At 43.4% G+C, this 21,659-nt stretch overlaps 1 protein-coding gene across 3 annotated transcripts in view; it reads left to right on the top strand.

The window, feature by feature from the left end:
- The window catches only part of PLXNB2 (plexin B2), a 351,580-nt gene that overhangs the window by 317,153 nt on the left and 12,768 nt on the right, over positions 1-21,659 (top strand). For all 3 annotated transcript variants that reach the window (XM_083463227.1, XM_083463229.1, XM_083463228.1), the window contains exons 25-33: positions 828-1,057; positions 2,489-2,670; positions 4,580-4,646; positions 7,025-7,171; positions 12,158-12,314; positions 13,093-13,193; positions 14,045-14,129; positions 18,889-19,043; positions 20,606-20,766. In XM_083463227.1, the coding sequence (XP_083319353.1) occupies positions 828-1,057; positions 2,489-2,670; positions 4,580-4,646; positions 7,025-7,171; positions 12,158-12,314; positions 13,093-13,193; positions 14,045-14,129; positions 18,889-19,043; positions 20,606-20,766 (1,285 nt within the window). The remainder of the gene's footprint in view (positions 1-827; positions 1,058-2,488; positions 2,671-4,579; positions 4,647-7,024; positions 7,172-12,157; positions 12,315-13,092; positions 13,194-14,044; positions 14,130-18,888; positions 19,044-20,605; positions 20,767-21,659) is intronic.

The following is a 21,659-nucleotide window of genomic DNA, read 5'->3' as shown; positions in this document are numbered from 1 at the left end:
GCCTCAGAAAATGTCCGAGAGACTTGAAGGGCCACATTGGGCCCCCAGGCCTGAGGTATCCTGCATAGAATAGGATGCAGAACATGGCTTTTGTCCATAGTTCTAAGGACATAAGCTCCTTAAGATACACAGGGCCAAGACCAACACAGATAGAAACATAATTAAACATCAGGCATTAAAAACTTCCTGATACAGAACTGCCTTCATTTGTCTTCTGAAATTTGTGTGGTTCTTTATCTCCTTGACATCTGATGGGAGGACACCACTGCCAAGAAGGCCCTCAGTGTCCGGCCTGAACATTGGGCCAGTGAGGTCTAATGGATATAGAGTTTAACATAGAAGTGAGACCTTGGTTCAAGGGCCTTACAACATGGCAGTCTCTTCATCTCAGTAGGTTTTGTGTGGGAGGCTACAGCAATCCATATAACACTTTGAAATGTACATAGGATAAGTACCATACAGCATTCTTATGCTGTCCAATTAACAAGGCCATTGGCTCCAGATAGTTTATATCTCAAACTAGAATGCAAAATGCATTTACTCTCCAGTAAATAAAGTAATTTTCTCACAACTGTGTTCTAAATTGAAACTCCTGTCAAGATTATTTCTTCATGCAACTAATTCTGTTAAGCGAGCTTCCACTGGGAAAACAAGTTTTACTGTAAGGTGCAAATCTTGCTAAATGAGACCGAAATGGAAATGGAAGTAAAGTTGAAAGGGTTCTTCAGTTAAAAAATCAGGATATTGATGTTTCCCCCTTCAAAGTAGCAAAGACTGAATCAATAGTTTATTTTCCACTGAAATCTTTAAAATGTTGCCTCTTGTAGATTTGATGATAGAAATGGAAGATCAGACAAACGATGTTAACGAAGTAGGAATTCCTGTACTGGACTACAAAACATATACGGACAGAGTCTTCTTCCTGCCATCCAAAGACGGAGAAAAAGATGTCATGATCACTGGGAGGCTGGATATTCCTGAAGCTCGACGGCAAACCGTAGAACAGGCACTGAATCAATTCTCCAATCTGCTGAATAGTAAATCATTTCTCATTAATGTAAGTAAAAAGTGAAAGGTCCCTTTTGTCTCCTTGAAACGCATTTTTGCCTGATATATATTTACAACAACAAAATTAGTCTGCATATTTTTGCCATGTATATTTTGCAAAAGGCTGTGTGAGCAATGTAAATAATATCTCAAGTAGTTTGACACTGCTCCTGTCATTCCCTGTATGATATTGAGCTGAAATATTATTAGCTCCTTCCATGAACTATTCATATCCAATTTGATCACTGCACTAGCCATTTGGTGTGACAATAAATAAAAGCAGTGTTTTAAAATGCCTAGATCTAAAAGTTATTTAAAAGAAAATTTCAATCTGAGAAAGAGTAAAAGGTTGTATGTCTTATATAGATCATTTGTATCCTCTTTGAGACTTAACTGAGAAATGCTTTAGAAATCCCCGTTTCTCCCTTTTTCCTTTAACAAAGGTGTCCCAAACATATGCACCAAATGGCAGTGTGATAGCTTATTGTTCAATGAAGTTTATTGTATTGACAAACACAATGCTGAATGGCATAGTTAAACAAAGGCATCACTTCATTTGGCAAAAAATAAAATGCCAAGCTCTAGTTAGTACTGTTGTGGTATATTTTGCCCAAAGCCCTATTCCTACATTTACTCACATGTAAGTTACTTACTGAGACATGGGTGGCGCTGCGGTCTAAACCACAGAGCCTAGGACTTGCCGATCAGAAGGTCAGCAGTTCGAATCTCCGCAACAGGGTGCGCTCCCGTTGTTCGGTCCCTGCTCCTGCCAACCTAGCAGTTCAAAAGCACGTCAAGTGCAAGTAGATAAATAGGTACTGCTCCGGTGGGAAGGTAAACGGCGTTTCCATGCGCTGCTCTGGTTTGCCAGATGCAGCTTAGTCATGCTGGCCACATGATCTGGAAACTGTCTGCGAACAAACGCCGGCTCCCTCGGCCTATAGAGCGAGATGAGCACGTAACCCCAGAGTCGTCTGTGGCTGGACCTAACTGTCAGGGGTCCCTTTACCTTTACCTTTTATGTTACTTACTTGTAGCAACAGGATCAGAGCCACACTTCTGACCCTAATTCTTTGCATCCCACTACTGTGCCGCCTCAAATCTTCATTGGTTAAATCTGAGAGGGCAACCTTCACGCAAGTGGAAAACCCAATATGGTGGATTTCCTGCTCAGTGGAAGCCCCTCTATGGAACCTGCTGTTCATGCAAAGGGTTCCCTTTTCACACATCCATGTTCACCCTGCAAAGGTTGAGGGTGGTGCAGCAATAGGGACACTATATTGGCCTGGGGTATGGCCAGAAGTGTGTCCCTGTTTCTGTTTCTGTATATAAATATGGACCCAGTGATTCGTCTTTTTGGAATTGGTTACAGAATGAATGAATGGAATGAAATTCAGTTGCTGAATCACATACCTGATGTTTTTCTGTTTTCTTTGTTTAGTTCATTCACACATTAGAAAACCAAAGAGAATTCTCTGCCCGTGCAAAAGTGTATTTTGCATCTCTCTTGACTGTGGCTTTGCATGGGAAGCTAGAATACTATACGGACATCATGAGGACATTGTTTTTGGAGCTGATGGAGCAGTACGTTGTGGCCAAAAATCCCAAACTGATGCTCAGAAGGTAGGGAAGGTTTCTTCAGTTGCCCAGTTTCCATTGAAGTCAATAAAACTCCCATGATTTTTAACAGAGCACAACTTATTGTGTCTGTTGCTTCCCTTCTCAAATACATCTATTACTATTTGTGCACTGGGATTCTAAGAACTTTAGTACATATTTGAGAGTGTAAGAGTAGGGCTGGGAAGGTCTGGGTTCAAATCTCTACTCAGCTATGAAGCTCATTGGGTGACCTTGGGGCCAATCATTACATGTCTTTGCCTATTCTACCTTACTGTGCAGTTCTGAGAATACAATGGGAAGAGAAGAACCATGCACATTTTATCCTGCCTTGTAGTAACAGAGGATATAAAACATCCTTTCAGTGAGGAATGTGATGTATGTTCTCCTGTCATATGATAGAGAGACAGCCAGAGTTGTGAGCCTGTTTCCAGCAGGAAAAGCATCCTCCTCCAGACATTTCGCTCAGATAGCTACGTTACAATAAAGACCCCAGAGATATTCTGTGGCATATTTGTTATAGCAATTAATTTAGTACTGATTGAACGATATTCTTAGGGTACTTCCCTATCGCTACTGGTATCAAAATACTACTACTTCTTTGGCGATCACTCGTAGCTGAGTAAGATTGTCTTCCATAAACATGATTTTAACGATGAGTCCGTAGGTGACTGTGGAGGCCCATTCTGGACCCACAGGTCCCTCCACAGTGGTGACATTGGTTCCCGGGCAGGAGTTTATCACGATGTGGATTTGCCAAGCATGCCTTCTTCTTAGCTCATTTCTCCCTTTCATCCTGAGTTCAGATGTCTTCAAAGCCCATGACACCTTTGGTAAAGGCTGTTCTCCAACTGCAGCCTCTCAGGCCAGTGTTTCCCAATTGTCGGTGTCTATACTATATTTTTTTAGATTTGCCTTGAGACAATCTTTAATAATAATAATAATAATAATAATAATAATAATTTATTATTTATACCCCGCCCATCTGGCTGGGCCTCCCCAGCCACTCTGGGCGGCTTCCATAGAAACCAAAAATACAGTAAAATATCACACGTTAAAAACTTCCTTGAACAGGGCTGCCTTAAGATGTCTTCTGAATGTCAGGTAGTTGTTTATCGCTTTGACATCTGCTGGAAGGGCGTTCCACAGGGCGGGCGCCACTACCGAGAAGACCCTCTGCCTGGTTCCCTGTAGCTTTGCTTCTCGCAATGAGGGAACCGCCAGAAGGCCCTCGGCACTGGACCTCAGCGTCCGGACAGAATGATGGGGGTGGAGATGCTCCTTCAGGTATACTGGACCGAGGCCGTTTAGGGCTTTAAAGGTCAGCACCAACACTTTGAATTGTGCTCGGAAACGTACTGGGAGCCAATGTAGGTCTTTCAAGACCGGTGTTATATGGTCTCGGCGGCCGCCCCCAGTCACCAGTCTAGCTGCCGCATTCTGGATTAGTTGTAGTTTCCGAGTCACCTTCAAAGTCACCTTTAAACCTCTTTTGTTGACCACCAGCATTACGCTTTCCATTTTTAAGTTTGGAATAGAGTAGTTGCTTTGCAAGACGATAATCAGGCATCCACACAACACCATGTATTTTCAACCTTATATTAGAAAGTAGAACTTCACATTGAGGACTGCATGTCTTAATATACAGATTTTGCAATGTGCCAGGAAGACACCAACAAATTAACACTTAAATGGCTAAGGGGGAAATAATACAATATTCTAAGTATGATACCATGTTTGCTCACAAAGTCAGTGGGAATGCGCATTACAAAACATGCCTATAATGAATCTACATGAGATTGTATGTACTGGTTAAGGAATATAGGATAGATTCTGGATTTTAGCTCTTGACAAATGCATGAATTCAGGCTGCACTAGCCATGTCGTTCAACAGTTATTTGTTCATTTGTTTCAGATCAGAAACTGTGGTGGAGAGGATGCTTTCTAATTGGATGTCAATATGTTTATATCAGTACCTCAAGGTAAAGTCTGAAATGCATGCACACTTTACACTTGCTGTGTTTTGGCATAATAACCAAACCACAGTTTGGTGTTACAAATAAGCCTCAGACTCATGTACTTCCATTTCCCTCATGGTGGAACTCATCCTGGAAGGATGAGTTCCAGTAAACCGTAGTTTGGTCTGCAACCCTTGTTTTCAGGCATCATCATCATCATCAAAACTTTATTGTGGTAATAGACCGGCATAAGTAGGGTGGGGTACAATCTGCGAAGGCAGAGGTCCTCTGGCTGGGGCGGGACGATATGGGATCGAGGGGGCAACTCCCATCTCTTGCGGGGGTGCAATTGGTGCCAGCACCGTCCGTTAAGAGTCTGGGTGTAATCTTCGATACCTCCCTCTCTATGGAGGCGCAGATTACAGCTATAACAAAGGCGGCATTTTTTCATCTCCGCCAAGCTAAGCAGTTGGCCCCTTATCTCTCTCGCCCTGACCTAGCCACTGTGATCCATGCGACGGTCACCTCCAGACTGGATTATTGTAACTCGCTCTACGTGGGGCTGCCCTTGAGACTGACCCAGAAACTCCAGCGGGTACAGAATGCCGCAGCGAGACTCCTTACGGGGTCCTCGCTGCGAGATCACATTCACCCGGTGCTATACCACCTGCACTGGCTCCCGGTGGAGTATAGGATCAAGTTTAAGGTGCTGGTTTTAACCTTTAAAGCCCTATACGGCCTAGGACCCTCGTACCTACGGGACCGCCTCTCCTGGTATGCCCCACAGAGAAACCTACGGTCTGTAAATAAAAACATCCTCAAGGTCCCAGGCCTCAGAGAGGTTAGGCTGGCCTTAACTAGAGCCAGGGCCTTCTTGGCTGTGGCTCCAATCTGGTGGAATGCTCTGTCACAAGAGACTAGGGCCCTGCAGGACCTGACATCTTTCCGCAGGGCCTGCAAGACAGAGTTGTTCCACCAGGCCTTTGGTCAGGGCGCAGCCTGACTCCCTCCTCTGGCAACCTGCACAGTACTTTGGTTGCCATCAATTTGATTTTAATTAATTTTTATAATGAAATATTTTAGAATGTGTGATTATTCAATTATTTGGTTATTTGATTGTTGTTAGCCGCCCTGAGCCCGGCTTCGGCTGGGGAGGGCGGGATATAAATAAAATTTATTATTATTATTATTATTATTATTATTATTATTATTATTATTATTATTATTATTATTATTTAGAACAGGCATAGGCAAACTCGGCCCTCCAGATGTTTTGGGACTATAACTCCCATCATCCCTAGCTAACAGGACCAGTGGTCAGGGATGATGGGAGTTGTAGTCCCAAAACATCTGGAGGGCCAAGTTTGCCTATGTCCGATTTAGAATCTGTAAAACATTTTGGAAATCTGAAAAGTATTAAAACATAAGGTATATCTAAAGGACTATAAGAATCTAAAAGAAGGGTTAGGAGCAGTAAACAGATGTGGGAGAGCAGAAAAGGTTAGTATATAAAAGAATATAACTATCAATTTAGAGAGCACTCTGATGTGAGTGTTCATTAAATCTAGTTTGTGGCACAGGTCATCAGTTGTTTTCAGGCAAGTACAAACCATAGCTTACTTATTTAGATAAAACTGAAAACTTCCAGGTGAGCATATGTGAACTTCAAGTTGGGAAGTGGCAGGCTACCAAACCCTGCTCACAACATCCCACTACATTACAGATCCGCTTCCAGCCTTCCTGCAGTATAAAGATCTAAAGGACAAACCAAAGTGCGTTTAGGGGAACAGGCTTGGAAGCCTCCCTATGATCCAAAACCCAGATACAGTGGTACCTCTGGTTAAGTACTTAATTCGTTCCGGTGGTCTGTACTTAACCTGAAGCTAATGGGGCCTCCTCCTGCTGCTGTGCCGCCGGAGCACGATTTCTGTTCTCATTCTGAAGCAAAGTTCTTAACCTGAAGCACTATTTCTGGGTTAGTGAAGTGTGTAACCTGAAGCGGATGTAACCTGAAGCATATGTAACCCGAGGTACCACTGTAATGCAAAGTTCCCAATTGTGGGGAGGCTTCTGAGTGCATTCAGATTAATGTGCCTTCAGACCATCGTACTCAACCCGTGAAGGTCAGAAGCAGCCAGGGCATGCATAAATGTAAGTTGAGTTGCATGCCTGATCTGCCAGCTCCTCGCTTTCAGCCCACATGCCTCCAACTGCATGAATAAGGCTTATGGTTTGCAGCAAAATGGGATCAGAAGTTGCTAATCCCCGTCTGCAAGAGGAAGGACAGAAGGTTTGTTCTCATAATGTCAGGTTAGGGTTCTGTGTTTGCTCAAACACTGCCACTGTTTATCTGTCAAAACATAGCTAATATTGACATTGTCTTCCCTCGCCAATTTTTACAGGACAACGCAGGAGAACCTCTTTATAAGTTATTCAAGGCTATCAAACATCAAGTGGAAAAAGGCCCTGTGGATGCTGTGCAAATGAAGGCCAAATACACACTGAATGACACCGGTTTGCTGGGAGACGATGTAGAGTATTCACAACTGGTGCGTAACTTTTATAGACCTTTCTTTCAGGAAATTGGTAAAACGGAATCCTTCTGAAATGTATCATTCCCTGTTACCCAGCTGGTGTGGGTTTGCTTTTGTTTTGTTTTTGTAAAACATAGATAATGGAGAAGTGCCATAGGGCCAAAAAATAATGATAAAGTAATTAATTTTGTTGCCCTGACTTGAACACAATAATTTGACATGAAGCCTTTGGTATTTTAGTGGATTAACCCAAAGAAGAAAAGGTAATGGCATTTTCAAACGTGAAGTCTCTCTTCCAAAAGAATAAACACAAATTAACAACTCAGATGACATAGACAGTTTTTTTAAAAGGAGACTAGATAAATGAAACATAGTAGGTCCCTCAATAGCTGTTAGCCGTAATGGCCTGGTTGAATTGAATCTCCATGTTCAGATACAGTATGGCACTGGGTGGAACAAAAGGGTTGATGCCTTCATTTCGGAGCTGTGAAATTCTGGGGAGTACCGATCACAGACGGACCCGTTGATCTGGTCCAGGAGAGTTGTGTTTAAGCTGCTCCTTAATCTGCTGTGAATTTTATAATGTCCTAGCTTTTGCGGTCTCTCTTCGTCCATTATAAATTGCATTCCCCCCCCCAGACTCTTCTAACCCACATTCCATCCGTAGCCAGCATGTTCTGCTCAAGTCCTTTGCTGTCCATCGAGCAGAAGGCTCACTTAGCCAGATGGCACAGTGGGAGTTGTGCTGTTCATACTGGCATGGTTAGGTTTTCACGTGACCCGCCATTTGGGAGGAATCTGAGAGCCAAGGGACGTGGTGGCGCTGTGGGTTAAACCACAGAGCCTAGGGCTTGCCGATCAGAAGGTCGGCGGTTCAAATCCCCGCGACGGGGTGAGCTCCCGTTGCTCGGTCCCTGCTCCTGCCAACCTAGCAGTTCGAAAGCACGTCAGAGTGCAAGTAGATAAATAGGTACTGCTCTGGCGGGAAGGTAAATGGTGTTTTCGTGCACTGCTCTGGTTTGCCAGAAGCGGCTTAGTCATGCTGGCCACATGACCCGGAAGCTGTACACCGGCTCCCTCAGCCACTAAAGCAAGATGAGCGCCGCAACCCCAGAGTCGGTCACGACTGGACCTAATGGTCAGGGGTCCCTTACCTGAGAGCCAAGTATCTCTGCATCAAATATGCAGGTTTGTTTGTTTGTTTGTTTGTTTAAAAATCCCTCTTGAGAAGTTGGTTTTGGGGAGCAATCCCCCATTGGCTGCAATGGGGAATTTCCTCTGGATTCAGAGGAGGAATTAAAATTCCTTAGGCCTGAAGCAGGGGAGGAAGGGGTTAAATTTCCCTCCACCATGCCTGATTTAGCTGAGATCCCTGCACTGCAGAGGGTTGGATTGGATGACCCTTGGGGTCCCAATTTTGTGATTCTGTACAAAGGCACATACTACATCGCATCTCGTTCGGCTCCGACTTGCTTATGAAAGATTTAAAAACGTAGTGTAGACGAACAGACCATGGGACTGGACTTTGCAGAAGTGTGCTGTCATATTCTTCATCTAGAAAAATCACACTGCTGGGGAAATTCTCCCAAGTTTATTGGCATTACTAGAAACGATTTCATTTTGTTTGACAGCGACTTGTGCAATGGCACAACTGTGGCATCAGAAGAAACTTAATAAAAAACACTTACAAAGTGATGCTTGAAAGCACATTTAATATATTTTTCAGGAAAGATAATGTTGGGGGGAGTATGGGAAGAGCAAGGAGTTTGTAAGACTTTTAGACATAGTATATAACTTTTCAAATCTTGACAGTTCAAATCAAGGGGAAAGGGGAGGGATATATTTTAATAAAAGAAAAATGAAACAGCATGGGAAAACAGCCAGCACTGCTGTTTTGAGTGAACAGAAGAGTGCAAGCAAAACTCACCCCATCCCTCAGTCTCTTTATGCTGTTATAAATATATGGCATGTGTTAATATATATACGGAGCCCTGAGCATCTTGGGTCCACAATGCCTTAAGGACTCCCCTGAGCCCTTCTATCCCAGCTTGATTGCTGAGAACATCCAGAAAGAACTCTGTTAGCTGTCCACCATGTTTCAGAAGCCCAGCCGACCTCAACTAGAAGTTGGGCGTTTAATGTCAACATCCTGTGCCATAGAATACTTTCCTAGCCAAGATTTAGTAGGATAACCCACAAATGACTTCCAGGCATCACTTGAAGCTGTTTACATTTTCTTGATTAGACATGTTAATGATTATTTGGATTATTTGGAATTTTTTAACAGTATTTTATTGGATATATTGTATACCCCCTTGATATTTTTCATGAACTGGTAGTATATTAATACTTTTATAAATGAATAAAAAAAAGGTGGGTTTTTTGTTTTACTATTTGATTGGTTACTAATATTTGTGGGTTGGCCCAAATACTGGCTAACTCCGAAAGTTTGCTTAGGGACCCATCAAGAACCCTCTTGGGGTCTCTCCCTCTCTTTTATTTTTAAATGACTCACTCTGTTGCCTCAATCTTTTCTTCTACCACCCCAGTTCTGTTCTGCTGGTGCTGAATAACCATTCAGCATTGTGTCTATGGGTGGGAGACAGAAAATAAATATATTGCCACGTCTATTTTCTTGGTTATTAGAATTGCGTGCTTTCCCAGTCCTTTTGGTCTGAAAACCAGAGGACCCTAATAGCAGGAAAAGTAATTGCTAGCAAAGTTAATTACCAACATTAATCTACCATACCATTTAATCAGGTATGTGTAAATGCTCCCTTTCTTGCCAATATGATAAGTGGCAGTTTTGTGGACCCAAGGTCAGTATTTGGGAACATTTCCCTATGCTAGTTTAGCACAGCCAGAACCCTTAAATACTGTATAGGGATAGGGAAATACAGGAAATACAGCTTGGTTAATCCAAAGATATACCGTATTTTTCGCACCATAGGACGCACCGGACAATAGGACGCACTTTGTTTTAGAGGGGGGAGAACAAGAAAAAAAAATTCTCCCCCTCTCTGCCCAGCGCCCCTTCAGTGAAGCGGCAGGAGGCGCTGCACAGAGAGGGGGAGAACTTTCCCCCTCTTGTTTTCCCACTCTAAAACAAGGTGCCGTTTAAGGTGCGTTCAGGCGGCTACCTTGGAAGCCTGGAGAGCGAGAGCGGTCGGTGTGCACTGACCCCTCTCACTCTCCAGGCTTCAGGTTTCTTTCAACCTGCTCTTTGGGGCTGGCAGGGGGAAGCCCACCACCAGCCCCAAAGAGCAGGTCAGGGAGCAGCGGAAAGGGGCAGCGGAGAGGCTCCTGCCAGCCGGGAGAGGGTCGCGGGGCTATGGCTGGGGAGGTGACGCGCGGCTATAGAGGCTCCTGCCATAGCTGCACGTCACCTCTGCAGCCGGGAGAGGGTCGCGGGGGGCTGCTTTAGCCCCCCCCACGCGCTCTCCCGGCTGGAGAGGTGACACAGGGCTGTAGAGGTTCCTGCCATAGCCGCGCATCACCTCTCCAGCCGGGAGAGGGTCGCAGGGCTATGGCGTCTTCGCTCCATAGGACGCACACACATTTCCCCTTCATTTTTGAAGGGTAAAAAGTGCGTCCTATAGAGCGAAAAATACGGTAATTTGGAATGAAGCTCATACTGATACATATGGGAGCAGAAAAGGGTTGATCAAGACAGTTTTCTTGCCAGTTTTCTTGCCTGCCCCTCACTATGAGGTATCAGGGCAGGTTACAGCACATAAAAACAAAATACAATTATAGCTGCAGTAAGATGTTAAAAAAATATAACCAAAAGGCCAACACATAACCACCCAATATATGACTCTGTAGACTAAATGTGCCACCTGTAATTACAGGCTTAAATACCTATTATTTAAAATTGATAGATGCTACATGCTTGAAGATTCTGTAGTCCTATAAGAACAGGGATGTCTCTGGAACCAGAAAAAATATTTCCAACAACTTCACTATCCTGACAAGCATTTTCTCTTTTGTTTTGAAAGTGCAATAAATTTTAAAAATGTGAATTTTTTCCGCTTAAAAAAATTCATTATTTAAGCAGCCACAGATGGTAGATAGTTCTAATAACTTGTATCTGTTTGAAACCTGCTTTTAAGAAGTCCCCAAGATCCAGTACCAGTGGTATAGAAATACAGTGTATTGAAGAACATTCACTGAAGGCTCTTTTCTGTATACTTGGAATAGGGAAAATGGTGTGGAGACTGAAATGGCTCATTGACTACCGTATTTTTCGCCCTATAGGGCGCACCGGCCCATAGGGCACACTTATTTTTGGGGGGGAATAAAGGGGGAAAATTATCCCCCCCCCCCCGAGCTTGCTGAGCTGGGGGCAGGGGAAGCCTGAGCTTCCCCCAACCCCAGCCCCCAGAACGGTCCGGGAGGAACGGCGAGGTTGCGCTCAACCTCACCATCGCTCCCAGAGCTTGCTGCTATCCGAAGCCTGGGGAGCGCGGCACTGCAGCCCGCTGCGCACCCCAGGCTTAAGGCAGCTATCCGCAAGCCTGCGGCGCCCGGCAGGAACTCCCGCAGGGCTCCGCAGGCTTGCGGATAGCTGCCCCAAGCCCAGGGTGCGCAGTGCCACGCTCCCCAGGCTTCGGGCTGCAGGCAGCTATCCGCAAGCCTTTGGAGCCTGCAGGAGTTCCCGCCGGGCTCCGCAGGCTTGCGGATAGCTTCCTGAAGCCTGGAGAGTGAGAGGGGTTGTTGTGCACCGACCCCTCTCGCTCTCCAGGCTTCAGCGAAAGCCTGCATTTGCCCCATAGGACGCACACACATTTCCCCTTCATTTTTGGAGGGTGAAAAGTGCGTCCTATAGGGCGAAAAATACGGTATTTTTTTTCTCACCTTGTCTTTTTTTTAATGGAGATGAGGGCATACAAGGTTTTGTACAGGTGTCTAAATTTTTGATCTTTTGGAATTAATAAGTACAAGCATTGATTTTTCCCCCCTTGTCTAATTTGTATAACCATGTTATTTCCTACCCTTCAGACTGTGAATGTGATTGTACAAGATGAAGGCACAGAATCCGTTCCTGTAAAAGTGCTCAACTGTGATACTATTTCGCAAGTGAAAGAAAAGATCATTGACCAAGTCTATCGAAATCTTCCTCATTCGCACTGGCCAAAGCCTGATAATGTCGTTCTTGGTATGTTTCGGTTCTGCTTCTTTTATTAATGCCATTTAATAAATACACTGGTGTCAAAAGATGATATTAACAGGAAGGACCTAGATTTAGCAAGCTCTTGTACTCTTGTTCTTTTATATTTGTATTAATAAATTATTTTAAATATTGACCTATATGGAAAACCTTTGGTTTAGAATATTTAGGACCTATTCACAAAGAAGTAATCCAGCGTAATAGTCTATAATTTGGCTTAGTTGTCGACGGAACAAAGACCTGTTAACAGGTTTGTTTCTTTGTTTCATACAAATTATATACTGCTTGTTTGTAAAAGAACAACAACAACAATACCTCAAAGCCGTTAAGTGATCAAAAGTAAGCTTACTCATCATGACTAACAAACAGAAATGCCTTAAAGGAACTTAGTCTCAGTAATTCTGTGCATGTATTCTGAAAAGCTGGACCCATAAATAAGCTGTTCACTTTGCTACTTGCGTTATGAGTCACTGTTCAAGATTTTGACTATTTTTACAGCACTGTTTTTTGGGAGATGTGTCTTGGGGTAAATCACTGCATGCAAAGTAGTTTTGCATTTTTCATATTTTGTTCAGGAGATGAAGACGATTTGCTTTTCTTTTAAAGCAGGGCTAATTTGGGGGTAGGGTAGAGAGCAGATATTGGGAACCTTTGCAATGCTTCAGCGGTTTACTAAATGGAAAACTCATTTCGGATCTGAATTATGTTTAGTTGCACACCAATACAATATACAATGTGTTATTGTTTTCTCGTAATTGCTCCTCAGAGTGGCGTCCGGGCTCTACTGCACAGATACTCTCCGACTTGGATTTAACGTCCCAAAGAGACGGCAGGTGGAAACGCATCAATACCCTGATGCACTATAATGTAAGGAAGTTGTTTGTATCTGTTGATTGCTTTTTGGTAACACACAGCTTTTCTTTTTTAAAAAAACTGGCTGAGACAACGTGTACTCCTTCTCCTATCAAATCTATGAGTAGATCTTTTCTGTTGCTTTTGCAAAGGCCAGACTATAAATCCTAAAAGGTTCCAGAAATACGTTGGCATTTGCTGCAACTGGGCGATTATGGAGTGCCTCATCAGTTAGGAGGACAAGATACAGCCTCTTTTGAAACCGAGGCATATTCTTTGCTCGGGATAAAAGTTAGCTTTGTATATTGCCAGTACTCAAGACTGACTGTCAATTATGCCCAAGGCAAGATGCGCTTCCCGTAAAACTTTCATACTTCACGAAAGCAATGCATCTTCTCTGCTCTTTAGTGAGTTTCAGTTTCCCGTAGTTCAGAGAATCTGAAAGACTGAATTTTGAGTTGCGCGATGGATTTTTCTTCTTATTTAAAAAAATAGTCACTAGAGTATAACTCTTGATTCTCTGACACAACATCTTTCCCAGCTCACTTCAAAGCTGGGCACAGCTTCATGTACACAAACGGAGGTATATCTGGAGTGCCCCTTCCATTATGAAATGAAGGAATAAATCTTTTTGTCTGCAAGTGCTCCATGTGGACGAACAATTTGAAACAATGTAAGGAAAGGAATGCGTTTGTGAGGGATAGTGAATTGATTCCACGCACATACACACACAGACAGACACACACACACACACACACACACACACACACATTGTATGCACTGCTTTAATAGGAAGTAGACATTTTGCAGAAGTAAGATTTACTTTGGATGTTCTTAGCGATTCCCTCCTGTGTATTTTGTTAAAGGTACGGGATGGTGCTACTCTCATCTTGTCGAAAATGGGGGTCTCCCAACAGCCAGAGGACCATCAGCAAGACATGCCAGAGGAAAGTAAGTATGAACTGTTGCTCCTCATAAGGCTCCAGAAGAGCACTCAACATATTACCAGTGGGTAATGCTAATGTTAGGGACGTGGGTGGCGCTGTGGGTTAAACCACAGAGCCTAGGACTTGCCGATCAGAAGGTCGACAGTTCGAATCCCCGCGATGGGGTGAGCTCCCGTTCCTCGGTCCCTGCTCCTGCCCACCTAGCAGTTCAAAAGCATGTCAAGTGCAAGTAGATAAATAGGTACCACTCTGGTGGGAAGGTAAACTGCGTTTCCGTGCGCTGCTCTGGTTCGCCAGAAACGGCTTAGTCATGCTAATGGGGCCTCCTGCTCCCGCTGTACCGCTGGAGCACAATTTCTGTTAGCGGAGTCTGTAACCTGAAGCGTATGTAACCTGACACGTATGTAACCCGAGGCACCACTGTAGTACCCTGTTAAGAGATCATTCTATTACTTAACATAATTTCTAAGGATATTGGTTTTCTTTAGTTAGTTAAATTTTCTCTTTCCCCAGTTGTGCCCATTTTTTACCATGTGCTTCCTAAACACGTCTGCTGCAGCATTCAGATATTTGCATGTTGCTCAATGGTCCTGCCCTTGTGGGAGTTTTTTAAACGTTTGCCATTACAGTGGTACCTTGGGTTACAGGCGCTTCAGGTTACAGACTCCGCTAACCCAGAAACAGTACCTCAGATTAAGAACTTTGCTTCAGGATGAGAACAGAAATCGTATGGTGGCAGCGGGAGGCCCCATTAGCTAAAGTGGTACCTCAGGTTAAGAACAATTTCAGGTTAAGAACGGACCTCCAGAACGAATTAAGTTCTTAACCCGAGGTACCACTGTATTACTATTTCATATCACATTCTTCGAGGGATATTCCAGTAGATATTCATTCATGGAACTAATTAGAGTCGTTCCAGTCTAGCATCATCCGTGCTCGGCATCAGATGCTTCTAGCATTCACTAGGCCCATGATAGAATGGGCTAGAAATTTGTGCCTATGTACAGGCACTCTGGTTTTGCCCATTTGGTTTTTGAAGCTATTAAAATATCACTGAAATATTCTGCTCTGTGTTTATGGACATTATAAGCACACCCACACTAGTGAAAGTTGTGCCAATCTAGGCTGAGGAGCAGGAAGTAGGTGTAGCTTCTAACTACATTGCATTCCCCAAGGGCACTACTTTTATTACTTCCTATGAAAGTAATAAAAGGGACACGGGTGGCGCTGTGGGTTAAACCAGAGATCCTAGGACTTGCCGATCAGAAGGTTGGCAGTTTGAATCCCAGCGACGGGATGAGCTCCTGTTGCTTGGTCCCTGCTCCTGCCAACCTAGCAGTTCGAAAGCATGTCAAAATACAAGTAGATAAATAGGTACCGCTCTAGCGGGAAGGTAAACGGCGTTTCCATGCACTGCTCTGGTTCGCCAGAAGTGGCTTAGTCACGCTGGCCACATGACCCGGAAGCTGTACGCCAGCTCCCTCAGCCAATAAAGCGAGATGAGCTCCACAATCCCAGAGTCGGCCACGACTGGACCTAATGGTCAGGGGTCCCTTTACCTTTACCTACGAAAGTAAAGGAAAGACATTTATGTGAAACCGGAGTCAAGGCATCTCCTTAGATTCAATGCCCACATAATGATAGGGCCGGTCCTGATTTGGGCTGTAATAAGTCATGCCTTTGACACATGCATCATTCTTTAGACCAGAGACTACATGATTCCTGGTGGTATGGAATTTAAATGCACAACCTGTGCAGAAATAGGCAGTGTGTTTTGTAATGCATCCCAGCAGGTCCCTTGTCCTGGCGTCTGCCAATGGAACGAAGGCTGAGTTTTAAGCCTGTTGGTCAGTTAAATCTTCTGCATTTTCAACATCTGTGGTTTTTTTCTGTGTGGGCAAAGCCTGGAATATTGGATATTAGCATTCATTCCTTATTTGGGACCCAATATGATGAGGCTTTTTGTCCTCTGGCTCCTACTATGACAGGGAACAAGTTTGATAAAGGGCACTCTCTCTAAAGGTTTTTTGGAACTGGTGTGTCAATAGCATTTCAGTTCTTTGAGGAAAGCAGTTGCCTGGTTGTTGTTTTTATGTGTTACTGCTTTCTAAATGTGGTTGCTTAAATGCAAATTGATGATAAAAGCTTTCCAGAGTTTGACAATCCATTTTTTAAAGTTTCTATTCTTTGTGGGTTACATAAATAAAATTGAAAATGAAAAAGTAGGTTTCTCGGGTTTGTGTATAGATGCACAGATGAAAATATATCTTGAAACCAAGAGGCTGTTTGAATCAGGATCTACTTAGCGATAGACTAAAAGCAGGAAATTCTGATAACATGTATGCGGAGAGCTGTATCAGGTAGCAAAAATGATCTATTGGGTTTCAAAGATGAAGGCTTCCAACCACTCAGTGCCCTTTTTTTGCACAGGAAATAGCTTCCAGGGGAATTCTGGAAAGGTAATATTTCATTCCTAGCTAATGTTTCTTTTCATTAGTGCTTAGGTCTCTTAGAATTATCCAATGCCAGCTTGTTTATTTGGAAAGCTATAAAATGTTAGAGAGCCAGTGGAGAGCTACAGCTTGAACCGACAATGATTTGTGGAGTTCTTTGTTGCGTAAAAAGAGAAGAAATGTTCCCCCACCCCAGAAAAAGAAGCAACATGCTGTTATGAGGCCTGAATACAGAGCCCACCTCTGCCAATTTTTCCAAAAAAAAAAAAAAGACTTGAAAAGGACTTTTGTATGCTTAGGTTTGGCTGTTTTTATTGAAGTCATTTCATATGGACCTAGACTTTTTAAAGTTGGTTTCCACTAATAATATACAAAGAGAATGGGTTTACATCTCTTTCCAAAAAATGTGGAACGATGTCCAAATCCTTTAGAAATAGTTCTTTCTTTCTTTCTTTCTTTCTTTCTTTCTTTCTTTCTTTCTTTCTTTCTTTTTCTAGACAGTGATGTGTTGATTGATTATAAAGTCTAGAGAATTAAGTGCAGTAAAATTTCGCATTGCCAAATGACATGATGGAATAAATGGGAGTTTCACAAATGTGCAACTCCCGTGGCATTCCTGTTCTTTTCAATGGGACTTGGAAAGAAATTAGTTTGATTTATCCCAATTTTTTATTTTATTTTTTCATCTCAGTTCACAAATAAAGATTGGTTAGTCTGGACTTTCATCGAATTCCTTCTCCTGCCAATGCTCTTTATTACATTGGCAGTAATAAGCAAGTATTTTGTGTAGCGCTTTGGGGTGCTCAGAATGCTTCATGTACATTACTTTGGTAGCCTATATCTTTGTAAGGAAGATTGGTATTATCACCATGTTGTGTACTGTGATTCTGAGAGAAAGCAGCTTTTCTAACGCCGCCTGATAGGAGATTTGAAGAGGAAACTTAGCTGGCATCTCCATCTCCCCGTAATCCAGTAGCAGTCAGTGAGGTGGCCCGGATCGGTCATTGGTGTTTACCGTTGGAGTGTTGTGGGTACAGGGCCGTCTTACCCATAGGCGTTGGGGTGCGGGGCACCCCGGCGCTGGGCTCTCAGGGGCACCAGGCCAAGAGTCCAGGGCCTGAGAGTTGAGTCTGGGGAAGAGCCACTGGTGGAGGAAGAGGAGTGCGGGAGGAGCCCCTGGCAGTGTGATCCTGGTGGGGCACCATCATGGCTGCCCCCCTGCCTGCGCTGGGTGCCACAGCCCTACGTGACGAGGCAGTCGGTCTATAGCCAACTCGTATAAAGAGGTACAGTTGACTTAAGAAGACTGCTTTATGATGTTGCAAGACTGCAACTGGAATAAAGCCCTATTTAAAATACAGCTTGACTCCCGAGTGCTTCATGTGGGGCTTCCGTACATCACAACAGTGAGCAGCTCAGTGTGGTGTGTCACTGCAGGAATGTTGGGCTGCCTATACCACCACATGCCGCACAGCGCTGCCCTCCCCATGCTTCTCCGCAATGGGCCAACATCTCAACCTCCCTGGAAATGGTTAAAATTTGAAAGCATGCCTCGTAGGGAAAAGAGAGTGAGGGAAAACACACCCAGGAAGGGAAAGTTCTGACACACTAAAATAGAATTTAGAGTTATGTAGCATTCTGATGCACACATGGGACAAGCAAGTAGAGACGGTTTCTACATCATATACAGTGGTACATCGGGTTAAGAACTTAATTCGTTCTGGAGGTCTGTTCTTAACCTGAAACTGTTCTTAACCTGAAGCACCACTTTAGCTAATGGGGCCTCCCGCTGCTGCCGCGCCGCTGCTGCGTGATTTCTGTTCTCATCCTGAAGCAAAGTTCTTAACCCAAGGTACTATTTCTGGGTTAGCGGAGTCTGTAACCTGAAGTGTCTGTAACCCGAGGTACCACTGTACATAGATATTGCTGAATGTGCCACACTCCAAATCCCATTAGATAAATGGACAATTCCTTACTGGGAATAGGAAGCTCCCACTCATTTGGAAGCCTGTACAGGAGTTGCAATTCTGCCCCGGAGCTCTAGTAGACTGCACTTGTGTTTTAAAACTTTATAAGACCTGTTTTTTCAAATAAGACCTGAGCAGGCGCGTTGAAGAAAAGCATCAGCACTTTTGTTAGTTCGGCACCTTCATGTTTATGAAATGCAAATAATATTAATTACAGGCAACTAAATATGCACATTAGTCACAGTCCTCTGGCACATGATTCATGGCACGGCAATCGGCGCACGGCCAGTGGATTTAATTTTAATGTGATTGTTTTGAAATGTGTCGCTTTTGCTATTTTCAGGGCGTGCATTGTTGGAAGAGGAAAATAAGATCTGGCATCTAGTTCGGCCGGCAGATGAAGTTGATGAAGGCAAATCAAAAAGAGGAAGCATGAAAGAGAAGGAGAGAACCAAAGCTATTACAGAAATCTACCTGACAAGACTCCTCTCTGTGAAGGTAAGATTGAGACATCAAGTTAAAATTGCCATCATCTCTAGAAGGTACTCGTAATTCGGGGTGTTAAGTGTTACTGTGTGGAATCCTTCTTTAGGGCTCAGATTTAATTTAAAAACAATAGCTTTCTCTTGTGTTTATGAGTCTGTATTTTTAGTTACGTAAATAATACACTTTGTGTTTATTGTCAAGGACATTAGAGGTGGAAACCCAGGATTGTCTTCACAAATTGGTCAGCACATACAACGGTTGAATCGTGACAATTCCTGAGGCACCTCAGAGCTAGATAGCTTATTGTGCTTTGATTTTTCACAGAATGAGGAAGTCATGATATTTCCAAAATAGTTTCTGTGATGTATAAATATTTGCATAACACATATCAGCCACTGTTCTGTTTGCCTGCACTGACACTATGCCTCTCCCCTTTCATGCCCCTGTCAGTGGCTGTGCCTCTCCTTCTAACACTAAGTGGCCTGCTAGCTTGTGAGCTTAGAGAAGTTAAACGCAATACAAGTGTGCGGTGAGCTCGGTGCTGTTCTGTGTTATACTCAAAGCATAACAAAGCCAACTTGACATTTAATTTGCATTTCTGCCTCTAGTAGCCTTAAATGTGAGCTGTCCATATTGACTTCCACTGTTGCCACCATCTGAAAACATCTGGCTGATGGGGAAATTTGTTCTGCAGATTGTGTGAACTTCCTTAAAGCAAAGCTGTGTGGAATTAATGAAACCTAAAAACACAAGAGCCCTGATCGATTAAAGCAGACTTTTCTCTAGTCCAGCAACCTGTTCTTATGTGGGCCAGCCAGATTCCTATTATTATTATTATTATTATTATTATACTTTAATTTGCATACTGCCTTCATTTGAAGATCTCAGGGCAGTTCACAGCATAAAAATACAAAATAAAAAACAAAATGCATAATTAAAAACAAGAACAAAACAAACCCATAACCCACCCCCTCCCATAAACACATTTATATCCTGTGGCAAGCAGTTTGGGATCTTGCATGCTCTGCATAAGGTTAAAATCCAAAAGTAGTTTCCTCATGTGAAGCCACAAACGAGAGACTATAAACGCAAGGCTTTATTATAATTAGGTTAGTAAATCACAAAAGTCCATGCCAGTAATTACCAGAATGTATCTGGGAAGCATAATTATAAGTGCATTACTCCGCCATCAGTTCCCTCCTATACTTGTCCATCTATTTCAGAGTTGGGCTTTTTGCATTCCCTGAGCAACAATACTGAAATCCCCACCTCTTTAAAACAGAGTAGAGAATTGTGTTTCCGGAGCTCCCTGGACCATTTCTTATGGCTGTTCATTTCATGATGTTCATAAGAGCATTTACTACCCATTTAGAGATGAAAAATGCTGCACTTCAAGCTATTGTGATTCCTTGGTCACTTGGGACGGAGGCCTCTACAGTTGACTATAAATCAGTTTAGAAAGCATTCTTGTAAATTTGAAATAATATCCTTGAAAATGCTACACTTGCACTATAACCTGAATTTTTAATGCATGTATGTATGTTTTCTTCCCCCCACCCTTAATTCTTCTTCAGGGTACACTTCAGCAGTTTGTAGATAACTTTTTTCACAGCGTACTTGACTCAAAGCATGTTGTGCCGCCAGCTGTGAAATATTTCTTTGATTTTCTTGATGAGCAAGCGGAAAAGCATGATATCAAAGATGACGATACTATCCACATCTGGAAAACGAACAGGTATGAACTTTCAGGGTTCAAGGGGAGAAGTGGCTGAAGAAGGCGATACATTCATTCACTAGCAACATTGCTTTTTATTGCTGTAAGCCAGGGCTCTCTCTTTACCAGATGTGGAAGAGAAAAGGCCACATTTCACTCAGAGCTCTCAGCAGAAGCTGTCTGTGTGTGTGTGCATACCCGCCAACATTTCTCTGGTGAAAATAGGAACGTCCTATTCTATAATAATAATAATAATAATAATAATAATAATAATAATAATAATACCCTGCCCATCTTACTGGGTTGCCCCAGCCACTCTGTGTGGTTTCCAACATATATAAAGGTAAAGGTAGAGGTAGCCCTGACCATTAGGTCCAGTCATGGCCGACTCTGGGGTTGCACGCTCATCTCGCTCTATAGGCCGAGGGAGCCGGCGTACAGCTTCCGGGTCATGTGGCCAGCATGACTAAGCCGCTTCTGGCGAACCAGAGCAGCGCACGAAAACGCCATTTACCTTCCCGCCGGAGCGGTACCTATTTATCTACTTGCATTTCGACATGCTTTCGAACTGCTAGGTTGGCAGGAGCAGGGACCGAGCAATGGGAACTCACACCATAGCGGGGATTCGAACCGCCGACCTTCTGATCGGCAAGTCCTAGGCTCTGTGGTTTAACCCACAGCACCACCCACGTCCCTAACCAACATATAGAGAAACATAATAAAACAGTAAACAGTAAAAAAAACCTTCCCTATACAAGGCTGCCTGGGTGTCTTCTAAAGGCTGTATAGTTACTTATCACATAACTCCATACCCTCCAACATTTCTCCGATGAAAATAGGAACGTCCTAAGGAAATGTGGGACATTCCAGGATCAAATCAGAAACCAGGACAGCTTCTGTAAATATGAGACTGT

This window comes from Podarcis liolepis (genome assembly GCF_965112155.1).
Source record: "Podarcis liolepis genome assembly, chromosome: 10".
NCBI classification, from domain to species: domain Eukaryota; kingdom Metazoa; phylum Chordata; class Lepidosauria; order Squamata; family Lacertidae; genus Podarcis; species Podarcis liolepis.
The sequence above is the reverse complement of the archived record's forward strand: the minus strand, read 5'-3'. Positions and strand labels throughout refer to the sequence as shown.